At 48.3% G+C, this 25,710-nt stretch overlaps 9 protein-coding genes across 9 annotated transcripts; 6 read left to right on the top strand and 3 right to left on the bottom strand.

Moving 5' to 3' along the window:
* Nucleotides 1–232: 232 nt before the first annotated feature.
* I303_102159 (uncharacterized protein) lies at nucleotides 233–1,587 on the top strand (the record flags this gene model as incomplete). Its single annotated transcript, XM_018405056.1, has 6 exons — nucleotides 233–268; nucleotides 368–490; nucleotides 573–971; nucleotides 1,047–1,114; nucleotides 1,190–1,336; nucleotides 1,410–1,587. 6 exons carry the CDS (start codon nucleotides 233–235, stop codon nucleotides 1,585–1,587), a joined length of 951 nt encoding a protein of 316 aa, XP_018265337.1.
* A 691-nt stretch (nucleotides 1,588–2,278) lies between these two features.
* On the bottom strand, nucleotides 2,279–3,378 carry I303_102160 (uncharacterized protein; the record flags this gene model as incomplete). The annotated part of the gene is made up of 5 exons (XM_018405055.2): nucleotides 2,279–2,768; nucleotides 2,881–2,914; nucleotides 3,007–3,100; nucleotides 3,185–3,208; nucleotides 3,316–3,378. The coding sequence occupies 5 exons, from the start codon at nucleotides 3,376–3,378 to the stop codon at nucleotides 2,279–2,281; spliced, it is 705 nt and encodes a 234-aa protein (XP_018265336.2).
* Nucleotides 3,379–5,244: 1,866 nt separating this feature from the next.
* On the bottom strand, nucleotides 5,245–6,570 carry I303_102161 (uncharacterized protein; the record flags this gene model as incomplete). Its single annotated transcript, XM_018405054.1, has 9 exons — nucleotides 5,245–5,360; nucleotides 5,486–5,702; nucleotides 5,827–5,897; nucleotides 5,966–5,978; nucleotides 6,041–6,108; nucleotides 6,258–6,271; nucleotides 6,331–6,356; nucleotides 6,412–6,452; nucleotides 6,534–6,570. 9 exons carry the CDS (start codon nucleotides 6,568–6,570, stop codon nucleotides 5,245–5,247), a joined length of 603 nt encoding a protein of 200 aa, XP_018265335.1.
* An 877-nt stretch (nucleotides 6,571–7,447) lies between these two features.
* I303_102162 (uncharacterized protein) lies at nucleotides 7,448–10,891 on the top strand (the record flags this gene model as incomplete). Its single annotated transcript, XM_065968482.1, has 10 exons — nucleotides 7,448–7,763; nucleotides 8,404–8,498; nucleotides 8,680–8,784; nucleotides 8,896–8,961; nucleotides 9,050–9,118; nucleotides 9,220–9,332; nucleotides 9,430–9,567; nucleotides 9,651–9,900; nucleotides 9,958–9,999; nucleotides 10,052–10,891. The coding sequence occupies 10 exons, from the start codon at nucleotides 7,448–7,450 to the stop codon at nucleotides 10,889–10,891; spliced, it is 2,034 nt and encodes a 677-aa protein (XP_065824554.1).
* Nucleotides 10,892–11,419: 528 nt separating this feature from the next.
* I303_102163 (uncharacterized protein) lies at nucleotides 11,420–15,284 on the top strand (the record flags this gene model as incomplete). The annotated part of the gene is made up of 15 exons (XM_065968483.1): nucleotides 11,420–11,667; nucleotides 11,799–11,862; nucleotides 11,946–12,059; nucleotides 12,126–12,178; nucleotides 12,231–12,344; nucleotides 12,403–12,757; nucleotides 12,814–12,915; nucleotides 12,976–13,035; nucleotides 13,088–13,743; nucleotides 13,811–13,927; nucleotides 13,989–14,032; nucleotides 14,084–14,588; nucleotides 14,653–14,703; nucleotides 14,759–14,852; nucleotides 14,940–15,284. The coding sequence occupies 15 exons, from the start codon at nucleotides 11,420–11,422 to the stop codon at nucleotides 15,282–15,284; spliced, it is 2,922 nt and encodes a 973-aa protein (XP_065824555.1).
* Nucleotides 15,285–15,414: 130 nt separating this feature from the next.
* Nucleotides 15,415–16,006, bottom strand: I303_102164 (cytochrome c oxidase assembly protein COX19; the record flags this gene model as incomplete). The annotated part of the gene is made up of 3 exons (XM_018405051.1): nucleotides 15,415–15,595; nucleotides 15,717–15,828; nucleotides 15,925–16,006. The coding sequence occupies 3 exons, from the start codon at nucleotides 16,004–16,006 to the stop codon at nucleotides 15,415–15,417; spliced, it is 375 nt and encodes a 124-aa protein (XP_018265332.1).
* Nucleotides 16,007–16,416: 410 nt separating this feature from the next.
* I303_102165 (uncharacterized protein) lies at nucleotides 16,417–18,511 on the top strand (the record flags this gene model as incomplete). The annotated part of the gene is made up of 3 exons (XM_018405050.1): nucleotides 16,417–16,683; nucleotides 16,827–17,068; nucleotides 17,185–18,511. The coding sequence occupies 3 exons, from the start codon at nucleotides 16,417–16,419 to the stop codon at nucleotides 18,509–18,511; spliced, it is 1,836 nt and encodes a 611-aa protein (XP_018265331.1).
* A 749-nt stretch (nucleotides 18,512–19,260) lies between these two features.
* I303_102166 (uncharacterized protein) lies at nucleotides 19,261–21,466 on the top strand (the record flags this gene model as incomplete). Its single annotated transcript, XM_018405049.1, has 9 exons — nucleotides 19,261–19,474; nucleotides 19,577–19,737; nucleotides 19,865–20,213; nucleotides 20,314–20,421; nucleotides 20,487–20,696; nucleotides 20,755–20,813; nucleotides 20,931–20,968; nucleotides 21,086–21,165; nucleotides 21,240–21,466. The coding sequence occupies 9 exons, from the start codon at nucleotides 19,261–19,263 to the stop codon at nucleotides 21,464–21,466; spliced, it is 1,446 nt and encodes a 481-aa protein (XP_018265330.1).
* Nucleotides 21,467–22,196: 730 nt separating this feature from the next.
* Nucleotides 22,197–24,997, top strand: I303_102167 (uncharacterized protein; the record flags this gene model as incomplete). Its single annotated transcript, XM_018405048.1, has 5 exons — nucleotides 22,197–22,463; nucleotides 22,601–24,179; nucleotides 24,240–24,297; nucleotides 24,359–24,481; nucleotides 24,544–24,997. 5 exons carry the CDS (start codon nucleotides 22,197–22,199, stop codon nucleotides 24,995–24,997), a joined length of 2,481 nt encoding a protein of 826 aa, XP_018265329.1.
* Between the last annotated feature and the right edge of the window lie 713 nt (nucleotides 24,998–25,710).

The following is a 25,710-nucleotide window of genomic DNA, read 5'->3' on the forward strand; positions in this document are numbered from 1 at the left end:
GTTTACGTATAACGTCATTCCCACTGTGACTGTAGCTCTACCAACGATCCTTTGATCTGTTATCTCCCCTTATTCCTACTTTACCCTATCACCATCATTTATCAACATTACTGTCATTGCCACCCTCGTACTCAAACAAACATCCATTGCTTCACTTCCACTTGAACATTCTGCGCTTGTTTTCGTGGAGTGAGAGGATTGATCACTGATTACTCCAATTGAACCAGCCAGCATGTCCATGGCTGATGAAAGGCCCGGGAGGGCTATTGTGAGTCTTGCTTCCTCCACCATGACATAGTTCCGAGACAAGCTGTATAGTCAATCAGAATCCTGGAACACTGGCTGATATACGACTATGCTCGAACAGTACTCAACCGGCCGAGGCGGTGCGGGGAACTTGATGAAGTCGCCCACGAGGGGACAAGACTTAGACGCTCAACCTGGTGTCGAACGAGGAAGGGAATTGTCGCCCCATCCCGTCGGCGAGAAGGTGAGTGTGCATACGACACAGTCGGACACGCTGTCTATGCTGTCTACGGAATTCATGCTCATCACCCACTTGAAACTCCCAGGTGACCCACTCTGGCCGAGGCGGAGCAGGCAACATCCACCGATCCGCATCCCGCTCCAGAACGCGAGAACAGCTCAACAAAGAGGAGAAAGAAGCGGCCGAAGAAGCCCTACTGCAGGAGAAGCTCGTAGCTGAACGAAGGGGCAGACAAGCTGTCGAAGGTGGTTTCTCCACGGGTCGAGGTGGGGCCGGGAATATCGAACGATCAAAGTCCCGATCGAGATCAGCAATTAGAAATCCCCTGGGAGGCAGCGTTGCTGGGAAAGATGATCAGTCGAGCTTGGCACCTACAGTCAGCCATACCCCGACCCAACAGACTCATCATACGGTCGGACATACTGGACGAGGTGGATTTGGGAATATCCAGGAAGAAAGAGGGGACTCGATCGACCTTGAAAAGGTGCGTTGACCCGCTGACCCGTTGATCCATGCTCAAACAAGGTCACTGGAGAAAGCTGACATTTGGACTATACAGGAGGAGGCTAGACAGAAATACGAGAAAGAGGTTATCGCTAAACACCAAGCGGGCGAAGCGAACCAACCGTGAGTCGGTTTTACATCATACATTGATCATCAGCTCTTCTTTCATGCCAAGCTAACGTACGATCCCGGACACAGATTCACAAGCGGAAAAGGCGGAGCGGGCAATATGCACACGCACGATTCGACCCATCCGGACTTGGCAAACTTGTCTTTGGAAGAACGAGAAGCGCACGCAAGAGTACACGCTCATGATAGAGACCACTACGTCAATACCGGTAGAGGGTGAGTGAATTGGTCATGGCTTTCCAAAACATGTCGTCTGTAGGCATCCGCTGACTGTGTGAGACTTGGACAGGGGCGCGGGCAACATGATACCGCCTCATCATAGTAAAGAGCATTCGCCAGCGGACGGCGATCGAGGCAGAGGACGAAGCTCGGATGGACATAAGGGCGGAATGTTCGGTAATGTGCTGAGAAGTCTTAGTAGAGCCACGGGTAGAGAAAAGAGCGTCGATGGAAGAAGAAATGATTAGACCCAGAGCGCTATCTGATTGGTCGTTGATGTACTCATACTTCTTTCGGCTCTTCTGATTTCACAGATTAATCATTCCGGTAATTGGGTTGAAGTTGGCGGTAGAATGAATGAGAATGAATGAGTGGTGCTTGAATTTCATATTCTCTTCAAGTCGGGCTTTCCCTAATCTTATAGTAATTATAGTTTAACAAGCTTGGTCTGTGAAAGACTCTTATCTTATGTATCTGTGCTTATAATCCAATGATGTCCGGACATCTGCTCAAGCTCAAGCCCACGCTCCAGCTCGAGTAAACGATACTAATAGACGCTGACAATACCGTAAGACGATATGGCAAGGTATGCACATCACATGTTTCGTCACGGTTGGTCTCCCAATAAACCCAAAATTTCAAATATATGTATGTTTTGTGTACAATGCTGTATGACATCTCTCGTTCGACAAGAAGCAGGATTCCCTCACCTCACCGAAAAGAACTGTCCCTCTAACTTCTATAAATGCCTCTCAACCTCCCATTCATCCGACTCGCAAGATCCCTGTGCTCGTTCATCCGTCGAAGTGGACCCGTCATGTATCGCGTAATCATGAGTCGTTCTCATCCACATCTTCTAAATATCCCAGGATCCCAGCCTATTGCTCATCCACTACTTGACTTGGCTCCCGGATTCTCTCTAAAAACCTTCACTGGCGACTACAATATAACGCACTTCTGTTTCTTCTTCTTCGCCAGTCCCCCATACACTCCATGCGGCGCATCATACCCCCCACTTGCATTTCCATTACTATTCGATGCCCCTGGTCCCCTTTTGGCAATCTTAATTTGCCTCACTAAGCTCTTGAAGGAATTCTCAACATTGCTATTCGTCTTAGCTGAAGTTTCGTAGAAATCGCACGATAACGCTTTCGCAAGACTCGCTCCTTCGTCCGTCGATACTTCCCTCGAATGATATTGGTCCTTCTTGTTTCCAACTATGACGATCGGTATCCTGCCTGGCCGACTTGTACTTGTCGGAGAACCGTACGGATGCGACTGATAGTGATTCTGATATGAGCCATAAGGCGAGTTGTTGTGCAGTGAACTTTCATCTTTGACGCGTAGGACGCGCTCGACGATCCGTTCGACCCGCTCGAAAGTTGCACGGGAGGTTATGGAATATACGATCAAGAAGCCTTCGCCGTCGCTATCAACCCGAACAGAGAGTATTAGCATTGAAGCAGGATAGAATGAAGATTGGGATGATGCATTTTGGACATGAGACTGGTATCTGAGTCGTGAAAGGAGACACGACTCACCGTATCCACTGATCACGCAGTGCGGTGTACTCCTCTGTTAGTGAACCGATATGTGAGCATGTGATCCCCTTTGAATATTGTACAGTAGACGACAATGAACCTTCAGACGGGGATGATATGACTAACCCTGTCCAGCCGTATCCAGCACTTCCAGTAGACACGGTTGATCATCCACCACCCATTGTTTCCTATAACAATCCTCTATTGTCGGGTCGTACGTCTAGACGAGGCGAAGGCGGAGTCTCAGCATCTTATACATCATACCCAGGCTGAGCGATCGACACTATCTCCTGACTCAACTCACCTCCACAAAAGAAGACATCGTGAACTGCAACGAAGTGTATCATCAGCATACGCAGAGTCTCAACCGTCGACTATGCATACGCCCGTCGGACTCCCTAGATATTATGAGTTCGAAAAGAAAGCCCAACTCACCTGCACTGTCAGAGCCGTTTTACCCACACCTCCATCCCCCAGAACAGTTATCTTGAACAACATACGCGGTGCTGGCCCCTGTCATCCGCATGAGTATTAGCAACCCACATCACACCCATTCAGATTGCGTTGCTTTGGACAGGAGAACTTCGCTGCTCGTTGGCTTGGCCTGCAGCGGGACAGCTCGGCGCCAACGCCTCAAAGTGTTATTGCCGCGAAACGGAAGGAGTCTTTGCTACTCACCATTTTGCATAAACTCTCCACTTAACTTGGTGTTGTATCGACCGCTTGTCCAGCTAAAGTCCAGATTCGATTATACCCGATTCCTGATCTTTGGTAGATATGAGGGCTGCTCCGAATTTGGTGGTAAAGAAGCACTGTTGTCGATGGGATGATAATGGAGCAGAGAGCTTGAGATATGATAGAATCCGTAGCCGCCTATTCGATGTCCAATGATGCTTGAAGGACAGTACGATATGAAGCGATTGGTGTGATCTGCTGTGGTCAACCCGTCGTCAAGCTGGGTGCTGGGTCTATGTATCTTTGTGTACGCCCTACTGCTTGCCATATATCGTCCTTTGGGTTTGGCACTTCACGTCGTACTTCGCGATTGGACGGTCGAGCGCGGACGAGTGAGGATCAGTCCAATCGCAAGAGTGTCTGCGCGGAGAGATCTGCAGGGTCGAATATGAAGGAGGGACCGAGGTGCTAGAACTGGGACTACTTGATTTGGTCTCAGTCGGGTTCGATGGGTTGACTTGGGTTTGAGATTTGAAATTTGAAGATTGAACCTGGTGAAAGAAGCAATTGGGTAGCTCGATTGATATGTTGTAGCAGAAGGGCAAGCGAGAGAGCAGGCAGGTAATCTGAGAACGTAGAGGCCAATGCACAATTCCGAGAATGACTGAAGGTAATGTCGAACGGTCACACTACAATAAATGTAGTGCTTGAATTAGCGCGTCAAAGTTGGAGGATTCGTTCGATCGGACCAGGGTTCGTTCCCTGTACCAAAGTGACGTGATTCCGGGTACTAGTACTGGTACTGGTACGCATAAGTTAATGGATTCGAACGGGACGTTACCAGTGTTTAACGATATATGGGTTATTGGATATGATAAGATATACACAACGAAGGCGAGGTCGAAGCCAACGAGCAAAATCATGGGTCTGCTTGGTCTGTCGGTGAATTCTGAAAAAGAGGTGGTCTGTGCGAGTTTAGGTCGAAAAAGAGGTCCAAATAGCAGATGTGCAAGACGTGCCTTATCCCTAGTGAACACAGTGCTCGTATCCGACGTCTAACGTCCAATGCTCCATCTACTATTGCTATTCCGTTCATCGCATCGCCCAATCAGCTGCTCTTGGGCATGCTGGGCCTGTTCACGACTTTGACGTGTACTTCGCCCTTCCGCACTTCTGCAATGGCGCCGCTTTGAGAGTGGATGTGATGTTTGCGCAAACATCCCATATAACGCGCGTTCGCTGCGCGACAGGACCAGGCGAGTTAGTGAAAGCGCAACAACGCTTGGACACCACGCTTATAAACTTTTGTCGTCCAAGCTCATCCCGCACGCAGAGTACACATGTAGTAAAATGCCGAGAAACACGAAGAACGGAGTACGTAGATAAGAGATGATTTCAGATTGGCTAAGCTAATTGCGGACTGTGAGCAAAAATGTTAGATTAGAGGGATCTGAGCGAGTCGTCCTGATGATCTGTTTTACTGAATGATCTTCAAGTGTTCAGCGAAGACAGAGACAACATACATTATTGATTAGGAGTGTAATACTACTTGGGCTGGGTCTATATTAAGCTTCAAGCAATCAGGGCGGACTCTTGCCATGCTCTGAGCTGTGAACTTGACTGTAATTATAATTATACAAATTGGGATAAACAAAATCCAGACGCTGGCTGAGAGGAAGACGAACACGTCTAACAAGTACAAGCTGAAGGCGTCGAATTCTCTTCTTGGTCATTGGCTACTTTGACGCCTCTTGGTCCAGCCTGACTAGATCTTGTGGGCGGTGGTGCAAGTGGTAATTTCTTGGCTACGAATTGGACAGACAATATACGGTGCATCAGTATTACGATCTCACCAACTTCAGAAAGATCTGAAAATATGAATCCTTTCCTTTCGACTCGTCTGAGACTGAACGCTGGAAGCTGGACTTACCAATGTCCATGAACAACTCTTCGACCCCATCACCGGATTTCGCACTAGCTTCGGCAAACAATAATCCTTCTTCCTGAGCGAACCTCTCTCCCATCTCTCTGGGTGTCTTCCGTTGCGACTCCAAATCCACTTTATTACCCACTAGCATAATGACTATGGATGGATCCGCTTGACGCTGCAATTCCCTAACCCATGATTTCGCTTTTTCGAAAGACGCCTGAGGTGAAATGATCAGCTTCGCTTCCGGAATCATCATATCAAAGCGTGTGACATACTTCAGGAGCCTACATTGAGATGCCTGATCAGCTATGTGCACGAATCTCGGTGCCAACCTAGCTCACCTGTGTTATATCGTATACTATCACGGCGGCATTCGAATTTCGGAAATATATAGGTGCGAGCGATTTATAACCTATTTCAACAATATAAGTTGAACATATTGGCTGATAGAGATGGTGGTGGCGGATAAGATGAGCTTACGTTCTTGTCCAGCCTGAGAACAAAGAAGGGCAGAAATCAGCTATGAACCCTTCATTAACGGATTAGCGGACACACGGTATCCCATATCTCGAATTTGATATTCGTACTGTCGCCCAGAGATACTGTTTGCGTCAAGAAGGCGGCTACGTAGTATGAGTGGTCAGCGATAGTGATCTGCGATGCAACGGTAAATGGTGATACGAAATGACTTACCGCCTAAAGGATTAAGCGGAACAAAGGGTCATCACTGTTAATTACCATCTACCAGAGCTCGTGAGACCTCCGGACGTACCAATTGTTGATTCTCTATCGTATGATAGGTTAGCTGTGTCTTCTGGTCCCCTGATGAGTGCAAAACAGCTCACCTGAAATCTGAGAATTCATTTCTGACCTATATATCTCGACGGATTAGCCAAGCTCAAGGGGTTGGCGACAGGTAGACGTACGAATCGTAAGACCAACGACGACTTCCCTACTGCAGATTCTCCTGATTGGGAGGAACAATCGAAGGTCAGTCACAGTATTGGAAATATGGGGCGTCCCTGGAGCGACAAGGGCAACCACATACCTAGAAGAACTAATTTGAAGGAGGTTGTCCTTGACATTTCGCCAGATTCACTGATAAGTGTCGGTATGCAGTTTTGCGACTGTTTGGTTGTTACGGCTGTAAGCTGATCTAGACTCTGTCCCGCCTGCGTATGTTGTACTCGAGGAGTTACAATGGATATGGTATGATATCGATAAGATAATGCAAAGCAGGAATGAAATACTATCCTTACTTTCTTGCGCTCAGATACACAGCAGACAGCAAGCAACAACATATCAATCGGTGACGCCATCCCGCATTCATTTCATTCCCCATTTTTGCCACCCATCATTACCATCTTTTACAGAATTAACGTAATGATTCACGTGCTGTCCTTACCATTTGTTTGTAATCGTCACTCATAGTAGGTTTGGCATTACAATTTCAGGGGTTTCAAATCGGTCGTCTCGTTTGTTTTCCTTCTTTCCTCATTTTCGCATACATTGATCTAGCTATCTGTACACCTATACATTGCATTTTAGTTTGCTAAGAAGACACCTCAACACCCTTCATCACGAGTGGTGCTACCCTTCACGACTCTCTGTATCAACGGTCATCACCTGCTGGTCGGAATTTCGAGATCATTGAGGTTTCGTTTGGTCTAGTCTAGAATTTGTTCGGTTCGGTTCGATTCGATACGACTCGTTCGAGAGGACTCCTTTCTTCTGTTCTCGAGAACGTCAATTTCCGCTCGCCAAGGGTCAAGACGATACTGTGTGTGGCGAGGCGATACGGCTGTCGCATCCGAGATAGGTTCGCAGCTCTGAGTAAAGAGGTCGTTTTCTGCAAGATCAACTAGGTCTGCTGAGCTCTGAGAAGAAGTAACAGAGGAAAATTTGCGCCGTTCGCAATCACTGTCTGAGATCTGGCTAGTATATAGTCCGAACGAATCCAACATGAGTCACATACCACCTCCACCTCCCTTCCTTCCTGCTCCGCCGACGTTCAACGCATTCAGCGATCAAGGCTCCTCAGGCGGATATAACCCTAATCAGTCTGGAGTGAGCAATGATCATCCGCCGAGGGATATGTATGGGGATCGTCCGAACAATCACAGCAATAATAATGATAATAACAACAACAGTAACAACAATAACAACCAAAATAGACGAGATCGTGGTGGTGGTCGTGGAGGTGGACGAGGCGGGCACGATAGAGGTGGGAGAGGAGGTAGGAGGGATGGGCATGGACGAGATAGGGAAAGAAGTCCCGGTGAGCATTTCCCGCCTCTGTCCCTCAAGCCTATCACGACCGCGTCTTCCTTTATTTCTTCAACCAGTCAAGTGAGAAACTTCTTGAAATACACAAAATTTCGATCTCGATCAAACCACATGAGCTTCCTCGGAGTTCCGCTGGTTTTGACTGGCTCTTGTTTGATTGCTATCTGATTTGATCTGTTCCAATCTTGAGGTGTTTTCTCGAATTTTTCAGTAGGAATGAGGAGCTGGTGTTGAGCGATGCGCATTCGTGAGCTCGATAAAGGCCTGAGTTGAGCATTGTCTCCTTGAGCGCCCCTCATTATGAGCTTGAGAAGCTGGACAGAGCAAGGATTTGTTATCTGGATGAGGATTCACATGAGAACGAGAACGAGGATTGAGCCTTGAGGAGCAAAATCGTTACTGTTGAGGAGACATTTTCGTCTAACAAATCTACTTTTTTGTTCCCGTCCCCGTGAACCTTTTCTTTCAGTCGCTCGTCTGACAAAATCATCACCACTGCTATTGTCTTGCTGAAATCTTCTCATGAGGTAATGATTATTGGTGATCCGGGTAGTAGTAAGAATGAGGTTGTCCTGAGCATTTAGCTGACTATCCCGTTCGTATTATGTCTGCTTCTGGATCGATGCGATTAGTCCGAGGTGGTTCAAGTCGAAGAGAACAACGTTCAGTCGAAGATCGGATCCAAGCTGAAAGAGTGTGTCGAACTCTATTCGTACGAAATGTGTCGGTATGTCGTCTCTCGACTTCCGCTTTCTCACTTCCAGATGGATCAATTCCAGATCAATATATGTGCTGTGGCACGGTCGGATCATCTTGACATGGCCCTTGGAACATTGTTAGCCCATGGAATAAAATACGATGGGCTGACTAAAATCATCCGCGATTGTGGGTTTTGTCCTACCTGATAGTATGAAGCGGATTCAGCGGCCTTGCAAAATTCCTTCTCGACATACGGCGAGATCAAGACGTGGTACGATCGAATCAGTGAGCGAGGTATAATCTTCGTTACTTTCGTGAGTGTCGGTTTGCTTGTGTTCGCATCTAAATGATCGTACCACCACGTTTTCGCGAGAGATATCTCAAGACTCTGGGCTCACGGTAAGATGTGTATATGATTGTATTAGTTCGACCTTCGTGCGGCGCAAAAAGCTAGAGATGCGATGCATGGGCTCAAAGCAGGAGACAGGTCTGTAAGTCTCCCTCACTCGCGATCGCTTGACCCCTAGCATAGCTTACTGAGAAATGATGCGATGTGATGTGACGTGATGGGTTGGGTAGATCGACGTGCATTATAGTTTGCCTAGGGATAAAGACTTGATTGGTGATTGTGATCGAGAGAAAAACCAGGTGAGTTCAATATCCCCGCTTGAGTCGACATACTGCGTACAGCGATGAAGCTGGTTGTGATCGCCTTTGACTGATGAATTGCTTTTGTCATTTCTGCGTAGGGATCTATTCTGATCTTCGTCCACCCGCCTCGAATAATCAACGAGTATGAATTGGGAAGGATGTGCGAACAGTTTGGTGATGTGAAAACCATCAAACCAGGTAGAGAGCCTGCGTGCGTCTCTCGTCTACTCTACCCCTCGCTCGGTTCACCACTTCCTTGCCCTCGATATCTCGCTGATAAGTCAACTGAATTGACATTGCTTCCGCAGAGAGAAGATAGTGGAATATTACGATTCCAGAGGCTCAGCGTTATTTTTCGATAGGATGTCGAACCAGCCTTTCCAAGGTGGCACATTAGAATTGAAATTCATTTGGGATGAAAAGGAAGATGCATTACCCCCACCGCCGTGAGTAATTGCTCTGCCTGATTGCCTTGTAGTCCGCTTCACCTCTGCCGCTGTCAAACCTAATGATGTTCGCGCGGATGCAGATTACTTGAACGCACCAAGAATCAAGGTTATAGAAGTGGCGAAGGACCCGGATACGGTGAAGTGCGGGGTGCTCGAGGTTCAGGACCACCCCCAGGCCCGCCTTCAATCGGCAATGGACCCCCTGGGTATGGTGGAAATGGACCGGGTAGGGATCCCAGAGCTCGATCTCCAGTCCGAGGTGATAGAAGAGGGTCATACGATTCTGGTCCCCCTCAGGGCAGATATGGCAGTGTGCCTCCAGTCGCACCTGTAAGTAGTTCATTTTGGTGACTTGAATTAAAAAAACCTGACTAAAGTTCTCTGTAGCCCGGAGAAGATAGATTGGAACAAGCTCGAAAAGTCCAACAGGTGAGCTATTTTTGTATCTCTATCGGTATTGTCCTGACGAGATCTTTGGCAGCTACTGGCGAATCTGGGAGGACCTCCAGCCAATGCTCCCCCATCCCAAAACAATGCACTGCCGCCCCGGAACATGCCACCTCCGTCCCATATGAGCGGTCCACCGCCTTTAGCGAATGCTCCTCTACCACCACCACCGTCGTCGATGTACACACCGAGAGATACGGGTTGCGCTCCCCACCCTAACACAGGTCCACCTCCACCAGGACCTCCAGGCGGGAATTACAGATCACCTATCCCACCTCCTTCTGGCAACTTCCCCCCGTATCCTCCTCCGGGTAATTCTGGTCCACCTCCTCCTTCTCTCTCATCTAACTCTTCTCAAGGGTACAATCCGACAGGCAATTACCCTCCTAGGACAGACAACTACAACAATCCCCCTCCGCCTGCTCAAGCTCAAAATACTTATAATCCCCCTCCTCACCAGCAAGGGGGATACAGCCGTCCTGGCCCGCCAGCACCAGCGCCGCAACCACCGCGTCAGCCATATAATTTACCACCGCCAACGCAAAGTCCATATAATCCTTCAACACCGGCTCCATCACTACCATTACCGCCTCAAGGTTATTCACCTTACCCAGGCAACGGTGGGCTCCCCCCTCCACCAGCTCCCCCTCAAGCTTACCCAGCTCAATCTCAAAATCAAGGGTATGGCCAAAGCGCCAACCCGGGTGGGTACGGATACCAACCACCCCCGCTGCCAAGTGCAATTGGGAACCAAGTTAATGGTAATAACAACAATGCGAGACCAGGTCAAGCGAAAGATGTGGGCAGTCTGCTAGCTATGCTTGTGAGTTCGCGAAGTCCAGACCATTCAATGTCTTTGGACATGTCAAACTGACCTGACTCTGGCTTGAATTGTGTAGAGCAATCGCTGAGCCTTGGCATTGTCTATTGAGAGGTGCGTTGACACCTGAGTGGGAGAGGGAGAAGTAGAGAGGTCGAGGCAAACTATTGGAGATTGCGAGGTGACCAGAGAGAATTTTGGGATTGAGATAGCGGGAAAGAGCCGTATCATGTTAGACTTACACATGCATCATGTCATTTGATCCAGTGTCATGCTTGGTTATGCCAGCCCTACCGACTTGTCCCAGTTTATTCAATTGGCACTTTCAGCTTGACGGTCGTTCGTTCATTCGTTCATTCACGTGTTCGCACCTCCACTCGTCGCATTCACCGCTGACGAAGTAAGTTGGAATGACGTTAACACAGGCCGCATTGTTGTTGTTGATGTTGCTATCTTCCGCCAATGACACAACCTCGTACAAATTGGACAAATCGTGTACTAGGTTTCAACAATGCTATCGATACGGCGGCAGTAAAGCAATCGAGCTTGGAGGGTAACTAAACCTCATCATTCGCACATACGATGTCATTCACTCTTTCACCTACGTCAATCTCAAATTTCTCGCCTAGTCCCTCGACACCATCAAGATTCTCTTCACCCGTTCCATCACCTTCGTCCGCCGCCGGACCGCTCAGTAAAGAAGGACTATTAATTCCTACCGATCGACCGCTGGATGAGCTGGAGGAGAAATGGCTCGGCAAATTGGGTAGATTGAAAGTGGAAAAAGAGGTTACGTTGCAGGGTTATGCGCTGTATTCCCTTCGAAGCTGGTGAGTGTCTCTTCAAACGGCGACCGAACACTTCCCCCTGTAACATATCCATCTTCGTCTTGGCAGGAGCACACTATATTTCATGATGTGGAAAGCAAATATTGATTTACTTTGTTCGTGCGTGTTGTTAGGTTCCTGTCACGCACCCATTTCTCACATACAATCGTCACGCAAACGGGGAAACCGACCGAACAGGTGAGGAAGATGCAAAGTGCACGATGATCTGACCGCAGAGTCCATCCACCCTAGCGCTGACATATCTGGTTGTCGGTTTGCAGATATCTGCTTACCTGCTCGTACCTGTTCCCAGCTTGTCCCCTCATGAGGCTTCATTCGAGATAGCCAATGCTATCCAATTTCTAGCTTCGGAAACCCAGTCATCACCCAGAAAGGTCAGATTCGATCTTTAAATCAATCAGCTCAGCATGCTTGCTGATGAAAGGCTGGCATGATGGTAGACTGAGTATGGCACTCTGCTTGTCACCACGCCGTCTGCGTTCGGCCAAGAAGTGTGAGCTGGCGCAGAAATCTGAGAAGCAATCAGCTCATTGTATGCTGTCTAGCAACCCCGTTCCCGGAGGCGACTTCCGAGTGGCCAAGCCATACACCACCGTTAATACGGGGCTGCGAAGGCTGGGATGCGGTGGAAGAGCTGTGATAGGTATGGAAAGTCCGATGTACGCATCCCCGTTGTTTCCAGCTTCGTTCAGAGGTCCGCTAATCGACTGAAGACAGCCCAGCGCTTCGACGTAAATTCCATGAACTCTATCAGATACCTCAACCAACTCATCCATTTGTGCCTTTGAGCCGTAATAACTCCCCATCCGCCTCGCCCAAGGATATCAAAGCCTTCTCCTCTTCCCCCTTGGCGGATGGCCATGCTCAGCCCGATATCACCTCTGACCCATTTACATTCCTGGTTATCGAGCTTGTGAAGCTCATACAAGCTTCCCTGGCGCTATGGGGTTTGTTCGGAAACTTAAAGGGCGCCGTGGAGATCGATGGATTGTTTTGCGACGAGACGAAAGCTGGCATCTTTCAGTGGAGGAGGATCATGGGGATGGAGCATGAAGAATCGCTGAAATTGGAGGTGAGCTTTTCCTACTTCAGAAATTCGCAATTGGCCAAGCTGAAAACTGGATGCAGAAAGAGACATCTGGAGGGTGCATCGATCCGAAAACACTCTCAGCATTGCTAAGCTCGGTGACGAGTGTGCACTACGAGCTGGATGCGTTGGATGTTGAAAAGGTGAATTATATTGGGTATTGGTTAATTGAAGAATGGACGGCTGACAAACCCATTTGAAAGCTGCCTAAAGACCCATTTTCGAACCACAGACGATTTCTCAATACATGGACGGGCTATCAGGTGAGTTGTGATGTATATGTATGCCCAGATCGGAGTCGCTGATATCCTGCAGGCTTGCACGACCTCGACGCACGAATCGATGCAATACCTGACCGTGGGATCCATACGCGCCTTGACGCAGCACTATCTTGCAGATCGGACACGACATCATGGTGACGCTTTAAAAGTGCATCGGTTATTGTTCAACGGAGTCGCATCAGCTACGTCCTCGATATCTGCGAACCTGAAAGGAGGTTCGACTGAAGATACACCGATCCGGAAACGAGAACACCATCTACGATTTCGAGACGACGAGGAGGGCGATCAAGGCGTTGGTTTGATTATACCGGAAGGGGAGGTTGGCCCGGTCGCACCCCCAGACGTGATAACGACAGACCTGGATGCGTATATCAAGGGAATATTGAGATCAAGGGAGAAGGACTGGGATATAATGGGTGCCAGGAGAGTTGCGCAGTTGTGGAATGGAAGTGTAGCTGAGAATGATCCAGGTCGGAAAAGAAGGAATGCAGGTAGGATGGGAAGCATGAACTCTTCGACGGGTAGTATGAGAGATCCGAGTAGAGGAGTACTCAGGAAGAGGACTCAATCAAAAGATTTTGTCTTGGGACAACCTGGCAATGGGATAAGAGAAGATGATGAGGAAGGGGATCTCAAAGGAGCTTTGGGTAGAGCTGGGCAAGCTATCAAAGGTGGATTTGGGCTAGTCTCGTAAGTCCACCGAAGCTGGAACTTCGTTGGGATGACTGAGTAACTGATGTTCTCAACCTCGGTTTAGGCGGAGAGGTACGAACTATGAGACTTCTGATTCAGAGACCGGTGGTCCTGGTCCGTCGTCACTCAAGTCGACCATCATGAGGAAGAGACAAAGTACAGTACCTCTGTTGATTGAGCCGTAAGTAATTTTGCGCTTTTTGTGCCAGTAACAGTGGAGTGGTGCTAAGTGTTATCAGCAGAGATGTGGAGGAAGTAGATGAGCAGCTTGACCGGGGACAGTCAGGTGAGTCAGCATCTTGTGCATGCTGCAATCGAGCTAATAGAGGTTATTCAGCTTCGCCGAGCCCATCTGCCTCTCATCGATTGCTGGATAGTTCGTTTAAAAGTTCATCCAAGCCATCCTTCCTCACGGCGACTTCGAGGGCACCGTCTAAAAGACCATCGATCATCACTCAAGTATCAGGGAACGAGAGCGATATATGGTCTCGAGCATCGTTGGCGAATGGACTCAGTCCGACGGAAGAACGATCAGATATGGAATACACGGCCAATGGATATTCGCCCGGCGGTCATTCTCGGACACCCTCTGGAAAGGGTCTACCATACGCCAACGCTAGCGCCAATGGTAATGGTCGACCAGGGCATTTGCGCACCGCGTCAGATAGGGCTGTCGCGTGGCGAGAGCGAGGAAGGGCAACGACGATGCTTAGAACGGCTAGTGATGGTGCGGATGTGGTCGTTGAGGAGACGGGCATGGAATGGGAGGTTACCAATCCTCATGGTACGGGTAAGAGGGATGGGGATGTCGTGGGACAACGAGTATTGGAATTGAGCAGAAGGTAGGATCGCGCCGTTAATCCATAATTATTTTTGGTGGGCACTGGGCTGATGCGTGTGTGATAGACATTCTCTGGAGCAGGCAGACTTTTACAAAGAGATGAGAAGGGTCGAACCGTGAGTCCACCGGCAATATATTGATACAATGTCAGCGCTCACGAATTTTGGGTAGTGAGCATCTTCAAGTTGATGTGGAGATGTGTGCTGTTGTACTCGATCTACGCGAACGGGAAAAGGAATTATCGAGAAGAGCCAAAGATGTAAAAGTGAGTCGTGCTAGGTGCATGATCATTGTTTCTATATATACAACATATAGGCGTGATTTTTGACTGATTTTGAGTGGGTCATCTTAGACACTGGAAGAGTCCGTCTTTCAATCATTATCGCAATTCGTGACTTCCGCCAAGTCCCGAAGATCGCACGTCGAAGACCTGACAACGACCTCCGAGGGGATACGGAAACAGATTGAATCGCTTGATGTGGACGACGAGCATGATAATTCCAATTCTCCAGCCGATAGATTCCATTATTACCTATCGGAGGAAACGCATAGGCCGGAGCTGCTGGATGACTTGGGCAGGCTGAAAGAGATGTGGGAAGGGATCAGGCGGTCTCAGGAGGAGAAAAGACGAGCGGTAGATGCGGAGATTGATATCAAGAGAGATGGTAGCAAAGCCAAATGGTGGAACTGGTGGTGATCCGCTTAGGCGATTGTTGTTGTGATTGTTGTTGTATTGAATTGATACAGTGATGGAATATGCTGTATTATGCTATATTACATTTTATCATGCTGTGTTGCACTCTGCAGTGCATCGCTAGATTGTGTGGTTATATCCGTTCTTGATTTGTCGGCGGTGTTTGCGCTGAAGTCGAACTGGAGGAGCTATTCGAGTTTGGTACAAAGGCTGACGTTGATGCTGGTGCTGTTGTAGCTTCAGGTTTGGGTAGAAGAGGATCGACGACATCCCCCAATCCGAGATTCTGGAAATCGTCTCTTGTCATCAGGCCGCTGAGCGGGATTCCAGTTCAGGTTCAAATCAGCTCCCTTTACTCTCATAGTGATATCCGTTCAAAATCTAAGGATATCGGGGTGAGGTGAATTGAGTGATTGATTTGAGTTATTGACTCACTTATCCATCCTGCATTCTAGATATTTCTTCGACTGTAGTCTGCATTTCCCATTATCGTTGGCATTTGATTTGAGGCATTTCAGATATGATAACATCGCGTCTTTACAGTCTCCTGCGTGTTCATAAGTATCAACCAGAAGGACAGAACGGATCAGTCTCAAGGTAGCCGTGTGGTTTGATTCAGTCCGAGCCCGAATCCTCGACTCACCATCGTGGTCTAAGGGAAATGAACCCCGTTGAGGAGGGGATACTTTGAAGGTATCTGCGAATCCGGGTCTGCCGAAGGACATGATAGCGAATATATGGGGTTGACAATCTGTCTATAGTTTCTCCAGCTCGAATTCCTAGTGTCAGATGTCGCTTGAGTCGATGCTAGGTGATTCGTCTGTGATCCTGGTATGCTATATCAGTAGTAGTTGACGATAATTTCCAGCTCTTCGTACTCTTGAGCGAGTGATTCCGATCATTTTGACTTTTCTTTTCGGCGATATCCGCTCTCGCTGTTCCTGTCAGCTCCAGCTTCCACCTAGGTCGTCCACCCTTACGCTGCGTCGTGCTGGCAAATGAGACACCCCTTTATGCATATCCCTCATACCGCCTCTGCCATTGCTGCTCTGTCACTGCTACCCACTCTTGATTTCGGACCGCTAGATCGACCGGCTGTCAAGTCCATTGTCGAGCGAGCACAAGAGAAGCAGCCATGTCTCGAAATCTCTTGATTTACCTATGTGCGCTCTCTTCACTCTCATCGACATCCTCCCTTCGTCAAGGCGGTAATCAGCTGCGAGATTTGTACGCCTATCCGAAGTACGAGGTGCAATTTCTCAACGACTTGCCGCTGTCTCAGAGCGATGCTGAAAGGGTCAAATCCCTCGGTCTGGGCAACGAGCAAGATTGGTTGCAAGGTAATCTCGGGGGGAGTAGTGGGCGGAGGTTGAGTGACGGGAATGAAGAGGCAGCTATCAAGGTGGGTCCTGAACTCCCGTCCATGATTTTATTTTGTGGGAAGTCGCATCGAAGCATTCTCATCTGTACAAAGCACTGTATGAATATACTGGTAGTGGGATATTGCAAATTCCTTCGTGAAGCTAAATTATGCTTGCATGACAGGACAGTCTTGAAGTGATACCTATGAACTTCGCTCACCCGTCCGAAGAAGCTGGTAGCGTGCCCTACCCGTACCTATGCTTGATGCCTTCGAAGAACGCCACGGACACTCAGACAGCAATGATAGATTCTCTCGATCAGGTGGTAGAAAGCGAGGACGAGCTGGACCCGATACAAGGTTGGCAAGCTATGAGTCACCTGGATGGGAAGTGCTTGTTCACGAAGCAAGGCTGGTTCACTTATTCGTGAGTTACGTCTTGAATCTTCGGCAACGGCAACAAGACCCTTCATGGCAACAATGTGTCCTCGCCATTGGCGTTGATATGCTGATATCTGATATCTACACATCCTGATCAATCAGGTACTGTCATAATTCGCACATACGCCAATTCCACGCTGCTCCGCATCCCCATCCTCATCCGCCGGGCGGTCTGGTTCCTGTAGAAGATACCAAGTACGACGCATACACGCTCGGGCAAGTCTCTCCTGGGTCCAGACAGAGATTCGCAGCGGGACAACATAGAGTAGGAGGCGGTGTCGATGCAGAAAAAATAAGAGGGAAGAGTAATACAAACGCCGCCGGCTCAGAATCACAGTCAGAATCGGGCTCGGAAATAGATTCACTCTCAACTTCAGCTTCGACTTCCAGCAAAAAGTCGAATCAGCCGACGATTTCGTTCGGGTCTAATCAGTCTTCATCGCGATATTTGATCCAACGATGGTCGTACGGTACAAGGTGCGATAAGACCGGAAAACCGCGAGAAGTCGAAGTCCAGATACACTGCTCGATGACTACGGGCGATATGATCTACATGATCAAAGAACTATCGATATGTCAATATGTGATCATCATCCATTCGCCTTACCTGTGCTCTTTGCCCGGTTTCAAGAACCACCAGGAGAACATGGTCAACAAGATTGAAAATGCCCCGATCAGGTGTCGACAGGTTGTGGATGATGAGGAATTCCAAAAATGGGAGAATGAACAAAGTCTGAAAAAGCAGAATCAAGCTTCCGAAGATACTCTTAATGGTAACATTCTAGAATTGGACGGCACTATTGGTCGCGGAGATATCAGAGGAAAGGAGTCGTTATATAGCAAACGACCAACTGGAGCGGATGTACCTCCTTCCGAGCTGGGAATTGACCAACAGGGAATCAAGCATCATTTCGGGCTGAAAGGACCGGAACAGATGTTTGGGACGGAGCAAGCGCATGAAGGAGAAGAGCTTGAGATTGTTTTTGAGGGGTCAGATGTGGACGATGAATCTCTGCGGAAGATGCTGAAGCAGGCATTGGAATTACTGGGGAAGAATACCCTCCCGCAAGATAAGGGAGTTGAGAGCGAACAAGAGGGACAAGCGACGGATCAAGATGAAGGAGAAGGAGAAGGAGAACAAGTAATCTTTTATACGTGGGAAGAAGGAGACGAGGGACCTGTACTTGTCGATGCGGACTTGGTGATTTTAGACGAAACTGAGACTGCTGAGCAAGATGAGGTTCCGGAGAAGGAGAAACAGGAGAAAGCTAGGGTGGAATTGGGTAAGAAGGAGAAAAGCGTGCTTCAGCAGGTGGTTAGGAACTTTTTGCAGCAGAAAGGTAAAGCTGAAAGGAGTTCGGATGAAAATGAGGAAGAGAAGACGACGACGAAGAAGAAGAAAAAGCAGCAAAGGAAAGATGAGCTCTAGTTTGTATGTCAATCAGCTGGGGTGATAGTGTATGAATGTATGTTTGTATGGAGGGATCTAGTCGATGCAGATGTTCGACTGCCTTTCTCAGTAGCGCACTGGGTCGATGTCGACGATGAGCAGACACAGGCGACTGATTGAGGTCGATGGCTTGGTGGAGACGCGGTCATTGCACAACGAGCGGGCTTAAGCACGGACACAAGTTCGGAGTGCGATATGGTGCGGCCTAGCAGATCGAGGCTTGTGAATAATGGCATTTATTGACGTTCTTGAATAGCTTGATGGAAGCATTGAGGCGCACCTTGCACAACAAATCTATCTGCATATCTGTATGACAATGAGGTATCTTATCCAAAAGTAGCACGCGACCTGTGACCTTGATTCGGACCATCCCCGACGACTTTCCGAACCGGATAAATAATGTTCTCGGAAAATGCATGGTCTTCTTAGCGCCTTCCAAGACAGACTACGGGAAGGGAAGCGGGGGTTACATACTCTTCTTCTGGTCTCGCTGGGGTGACCTAGCAGAGCCCAACGTTGTTAATGTATGATCAGTGTCGGTACGGGATTGGATCAGCTGATTGTGGTCCTCCACGTAATTGTTAGCGAGGTCCCCAGTTCCCGGACTTAAAGATCACTCCTTTCGGTTTAGTTTAGTCCCATGTCCAATTAATGTTGTTTTTAAGTCCAAGTTCGATTTCAAAGTCATCATTCTGGTCTTTCTAGCGTGTAGAGCACTTCTCAGAATAATGGTCAGAAAGAGGAATGCGGGTAGTACGAGTAATGGATCAAATGGGTCAGAGACGGCCCTTTCGTCATCGTCATCGACATCGATACGGGTATCGACATCAAAAGGGAAAGGAAAACAACCTATAAATACAGCTACACCTGAACCGACAGAATTTGTCGTTCAAGACCATCATCCCCATACCACCAAACCAACACACAACGTTCCTTTCACCAGTAAGTCCAAGGCAACGGCCTCGAAGAAGAAGGTAAAAAAGAAGCAGATAGTCAATCGCGATACATTTGTATATATGATGGTTGGAATACTCTCGATCTCAGCCATAGGCTTAGCAGCCTACCTCCAATCCGTCAAGGGAGGTGTCACCCACTTCAACAAGAGATGGGATAATGCTGTACCCCAGTACGCTCAGATCATCCGACCAAGTAGTTTTGCGGTGTTGGATTCTGTTCCTTCGCCTACAGAACATAATTTTACGACTGTAAGTGAAGTGCGGGTCTGAGGCCGACTCGAACTCGATCTCGATCTCGATACCTCTCTGCGTTGTATACCTCTACCTCGCCTTGCCCCTTGCCCCTTGTGCTGATGACACTCGACGAACAATGCAGCTATTCTATCCACCCGGTACCGACGCACAATCCCTCAAGGATAAACCGTTCTTGATCTACGATGACAAATTCTACGATATCATCGGGACCAACCCTACCCTCACATTGATCGCTGATGGGGGTTCGGACCCCCTTTTCCACGAGGCGACAGTCTGGTATCCGCCCACAGACGAGGTGTTCTTCGTCCAGAATGCCGGGGCGCCAGCAGCGGGAACGGGATTAGACAAGTCGGCTATCATCCAGAAGATCAGTCTGGCGCAGGCTGCCAACATTGCTTCGCAAGGGAATGGAACGGGCTTCGTAGATGTTGTTACGGTGAATACTACGACGGAGGTTACTAATCCTAACGGTCAGTCCAACTCCAATCTTTCATTAATCTCACTTGGTCGGACTCGCGCGCCTGTACGCCGGATCTCATACTGACGATTGATTTGATTATGATTGTGTAGGAGCAACGAACTTCCGAGGCAAGATCGTGTTCACTGGAGAAGGCCAGGGAGAGAACGTACCGCCTGCTCTGTACTGGGTAGACGCGAATGAGCCATACGAAACTACCGGTGAGCTGGAACGGCTATTTAATGATGATCAAATAGCTGATCATGATGGTGGAATTTACTACCAGTCATTCTGAACAACTACTACGGTCGACAATTCAGTTCGCTCAACGATGTTGCTGTCAACCCAAGGAACAAGCAATTGTACTTCACCGATGTCACTTATGGCTATTTGCAAGATTTCAGGCCTGCGCCTGTACTACCTAATCAGGTGTATAAATTCAATGTGGACACTGGTGCGCTTGGCGTCGTAGCAGACGGATTCAATTTACCTAATGGTGAGTACAGTGGTATCCTATCATTGGGTCGCACAGCGCGCTGACCAATCCTGCTTAGGCCTTACGTTCTCGCCTGATGGTCAATACGCCTATGTTGCCGATACCGGTGCGAACGCTGTAAGCTATTCCCTTTTTGAACGCGCCGCGAGCATCTCCACTCTCAGTCCGTTCCTCATTGGATGGCTCACTGGAAGTGCATATCTGAATTGAATGGCCCGCTGACGCCTTATATAGGGTTTCTGGGGTTTCAATTATACTAAACCTGCAACCTTGTAAGTGGAACGCCTCGCCCCTGTAGATTCAACCATAAACCATGTACTTTGGAAGGCAGTTCCAGATCTATTGGAATGTGCTGATCATTGAGTCGATGATCTGATGGGTACGAGTAGATATCGATTCAACGTGGACGATAATGGTAATTTCGGTAATCGACAGACTTTCGCTTACATCGATGCGGGTGTACCAGATGGTGAGTGCGCAAACGCATAGATTCTAGAGATGAATGGTGCATGAGAAGCTAAGGTGAATATTGTGTGGTCACAGGTGTTCACTGCGATAGCAAAGGTAATGTCTATGCCGGTGTAGGAGATGGGATCCACGTATGGGATTCGACGGGGTTGCTTTTGGGTAAAATCTGGTTAGGCGAGACCTCTGCGAACTTCCAATTCGCAGGAAAAGGAAGGATGGTCATTTGTGCCGAGACTAAACTTTATTATGTGACTCTGGGAGCTGAAGGTGCGGATATCACCAGTTCGAGCTATTCTGGGTGATCAGGATTTGCTGGAAATATATACATGAGGTGAAATCAGAAGGAGAAGGATGCTTCAGCTTATAATAAATAGCGAATCTTATGCCTTATCTGAACTCAGTCACTTAGTGCCCTTTAGGAATTAGGAGTAAGAACTAGTCAAATGAATATGAAACTGTGAGAAGAAGTCACTTCAGATTGTTAATTCCTATACCTTATACCTTATCAGCACAACCGTTTATTGCATCACGACCACAACGGGGATACCCGATCAAGCGAGCGGCCAAAGCGGTAAGTTGCTTTACCCCGCGTGACTCATCGAGTATCGGCTCAAAACGACCGGCGTGATGACTGTGGGGAGGGTATCGCACGATGAGATTAAATTACCTGATTTGGTTGGATGATACGCCATCTCACCCTTGACACCACGTTATCTCCGGTTGTAGTAGACTCCGAGCTAAACCAATAAACCAATTTACCCTGAAACCCCCATTCAGACGACTCATCACCATCATCCTTATCACTTATCACACCATCTCTCCCAAATCCATTCATATCATACATATACTATCATCCCCTCATCCCCCCTCATCACAACACTCAGTCCCCTCTCTCATTCCAGTTGTATTCCCCTTTTCACCACCAAGCGACGTATACCATCCACATCATCCCTTTGTAATTGTTGTACTGTATTCCTTTGATCAACTATCGCATTTGCCACTTCACTCTAATTGAGCCTAGTCACATCCATCATGCGCAGTGCAGCGCTACTTGCCATTCTCCCGCTGCTTGCGACTACGCTTGCTAGACCTACGTACGACGATGTTCCAGTTGTCAGAGAAAGGAAAACCTTGTCGTTTGGTCCGGTGCACAAGCATCATTCGTACCAGATAATCGACGAGCCTGCCTTTGCCGCTTCCTCGTTGGTGGACGGCCAAGTGGATCATAAGGCTGTAGCTAGGAGATTTATTGAGCAGAGATTTGGCCTTGAAGGACAGGCTTTCTACATTCGAGAAGATGTGAGTCAACCCATTCATCCGTCTTCACCGCCGATTTAGCCTACGCAATCATCCCATGTCTCTCTTGCCGCTCAAAACGCCGCACTAGCATTATCCCATTCCGAGAAAATGTGCTGATTTCATGACAACCGCCTCAGAGTCACACAGACGCGTCTACAGGTCTTACACGAATCTTCGCGAAACAACTCATCAATGGACTGGAAGTCTCTGACGGTGATCTCAACCTGAACATCGACGCCACCGGTCGTGTCGTATCATGGGGTAACTCCTTCCACCCTGGACAATTGCCCAACATGCACGATCCCCTGGAAGGATCCTCCGGCGAGACAGAAAGAACCTGCAAGGTCCTTCAAGAGGCGTACGACGCTCATAAGACCCACCTTGCTGAGTTGAGTGGCGAAGAAGGTGCGTGGGGATTAGTCAAATCCGCCGCACAAGTCATCCTTGGTGGATCATACTCTGCAAAAGAGGTCGATGAAGGAGCTATCAAGAAAGTTCACAAGTCGATGAGACATATCAAGCATCACCAGAAAGCTCTCTGTGAACAGCCCATCCACGAGGCTACGGGTATCCTGTCTCCTGTCGAAGGTTTGGTCACTCTGTTACCTCGGATTCACGCTTCCAACGACAACTTCCAAGGTATCTCCCCGATGGATCTCTTTTCCGCGCCTCAGCACAACTTCGGACCCAAAGATGCACCCGCTGAGCCACCCACGGAGATCATCTCCGGACCGGCACTCGAACAATCAGGTGTCATCTCTGATGTGCCTGCCCGACTTATGTATACCCAGGTCTCAGAGGGGACTCCCAGACTCGTATGGAAGTACACTGTTGAGATGAAAGATAGCTGGTATGAAGCTTATGTCGACGTCAAGACTGGCGAACTCCTTCGTATCGTCGACTGGGCAACCGATTTCGATTTCGAGCCTTACCACAAGGCTAAAAACGACGTCGAAGTCAAGAAAGGTGGTCATCAGAAACCGCTCCCCAAGCCTCCCAAGTCCAAGTACGATCACTTCTCCTACCAAGTCTTCCCTTGGGGTGTCAACGATCCTACTACCGGTAACTTGTCGGTAGTTACCAAGCCATGGGATAACGTAGCATCTCCTTTGGGCTGGCACAAATTCCCAACTGACTCGAACCCATACTTGACCCCGATCGACGGTACGCGAGTCCACGAGAATTACACCACTTTCAAGACTACCATCGGTAATAATGTTTACGCTCATGAAGATTGGGAAGGCCGAAACAACTTCTTGAAGAATTACCGACCGATCGCGAATGATACCGTATTTGTTTATGACTATGGGGAACCAGATGGACTCAAACCCAGAGAGTACATCGATATGGTCATCACGCAGCTGTTCTACACCTCAAATATGTACCATGACCTACTGCATCGACTTGGGTTTGACGAGTTGTCGGGTAATTTCCAGGTTTACAACTTTGGTAAAGGCGGAAAAGGTGGTGATGCGGTAATCACCAATGCTCAAGATGGATCAGGCTACAACAACGCGAACTTCCTCACTCCGCCAGATGGAGAAGCTCCAAGAATGCGAATGTATATCTGGGACACGGCGACGCCATACAGGGATGGTGATTTGGAGGCTGGTATTGTCATCCACGAATACTCTCACGGTCTGTCTACTAGATTGACTGGAGGTCCGGCCAATTCTGGATGTTTGGGCTGGGGTGAAGCTGGTGGAATGGGTGAAGGTAAGTCAGACTACGTATCGTTTCTGAATTGATCTCATGCTGATCTTCGTGTTCTTTAAGGCTGGGGTGATTTCGCTGCTACCTTGATCAGACAGATCGAGGAGCACAAGAATTTCAAGTGAGTCTTCGAGGTCCACCATTCTTTCATAGCCGGGCTGATCGTGATTTTTTTCGCTCAGGAATGGATCCGATGTATACCCCATGGGTGCTTGGGCTGCGAACACCGCTGGCGGTATCCGACACTTCACCTACAGTACCGACAAGGAGCTTAACCCCTCGACCTACAAGTTCCTCAATAAAGGGTGGGTACAAAGTATCTTTACCTAACATCTCTGAAACACGGCTAACGATTGTCGTCGTGCAGCAACTACTGGGGTGTACACGCCATCGGAGAAGTCTGGGCACAAACGCTCTTCGTCGTGTCTCAAAGACTGGTTGAGAAGCACGGTTTCGGAGAAACTCTCTTCCCTCCCGAAGACCTAACAAAACCTAATGACTACTACACCAAGACTTCGCTCGAATCAGTCGATGCTTTCGGAAAGCCACTACCTCTCATCCCTAAACATGGTAACACTCTGTTACTTCAATTGGTAATTGACGGTATGAAGCTACAACCTTGTCGACCATCGTTCTTTGACGCTCGAGACGCTATCATCCAAGCCGATCAGATCAGAACAGGCAGTGAGAACTACTGTATCCTGTGGGATGCCTTTGCCGAGGGCGGACTGGGTACTGATGCTGAGTTGAACGGTAATACCCCTTGGGGCGGAGGTATCAGGGTGAACGGGTTCAAGGTTCCTAAGAAGTGTAAGAAGTAAATCATGTGTCTTTGCATTTTGACCCCTCTTTGGTCTCATAGAGGCTCAGTGTAGATCTCTTAGATTTTCCAGGACAAACATTCCATCTTTCCAATCTGTCAAATCGTTGGATCGCATTTGTACGCTTTTCAATCAGTCATATCTATTCACATCGGTATCAACATAAACAGCTTCAGGATGTAGATCGTTGTACTATCATTTATTATCGTTTCGATTGTCATAGTAGTCATACCAGTATTCATACTCATGCTCATAAATCAGAAATCAGAAATCAACAATGTATGCAAGACAGATCAAACCAGTAACACATGAATGGATGCGGGTGAGGCATAAACTATTAGACCCCCTCAATTAACGCATGATTGTGCCTGGTCAAAGATGTATCCGGTTGTCGTTGTCACAACATCCAATTCATTCTTTCCTGCTCCTATCTTAAACAAATTCTCTGACTACATCTCATTGACATTTTCAACCCGACTCACCTCAAGACAAACGAGAATACATTACAGGCTAGTCGGTCACACAGCTACGTGCTCGTCTAACATTAAACCCTTTCGAGCTCGACCACGCGTGTCGCTCTCGACAGAAAAGTAGGCATCATAACAACCATCATCAATTAATTCAATCCCTACTTGTGCTTTTACATCTCTACTTTACGCTTCATCTCAGCTCCATCCCAGCTCCCAGACCACTGATTCGAAGACGACAAAGGG

Source organism: Kwoniella dejecticola, chromosome 2, assembly GCF_000512565.2.
Source record: "Kwoniella dejecticola CBS 10117 chromosome 2, complete sequence".
Lineage (NCBI taxonomy): Eukaryota > Fungi > Basidiomycota > Tremellomycetes > Tremellales > Cryptococcaceae > Kwoniella > Kwoniella dejecticola.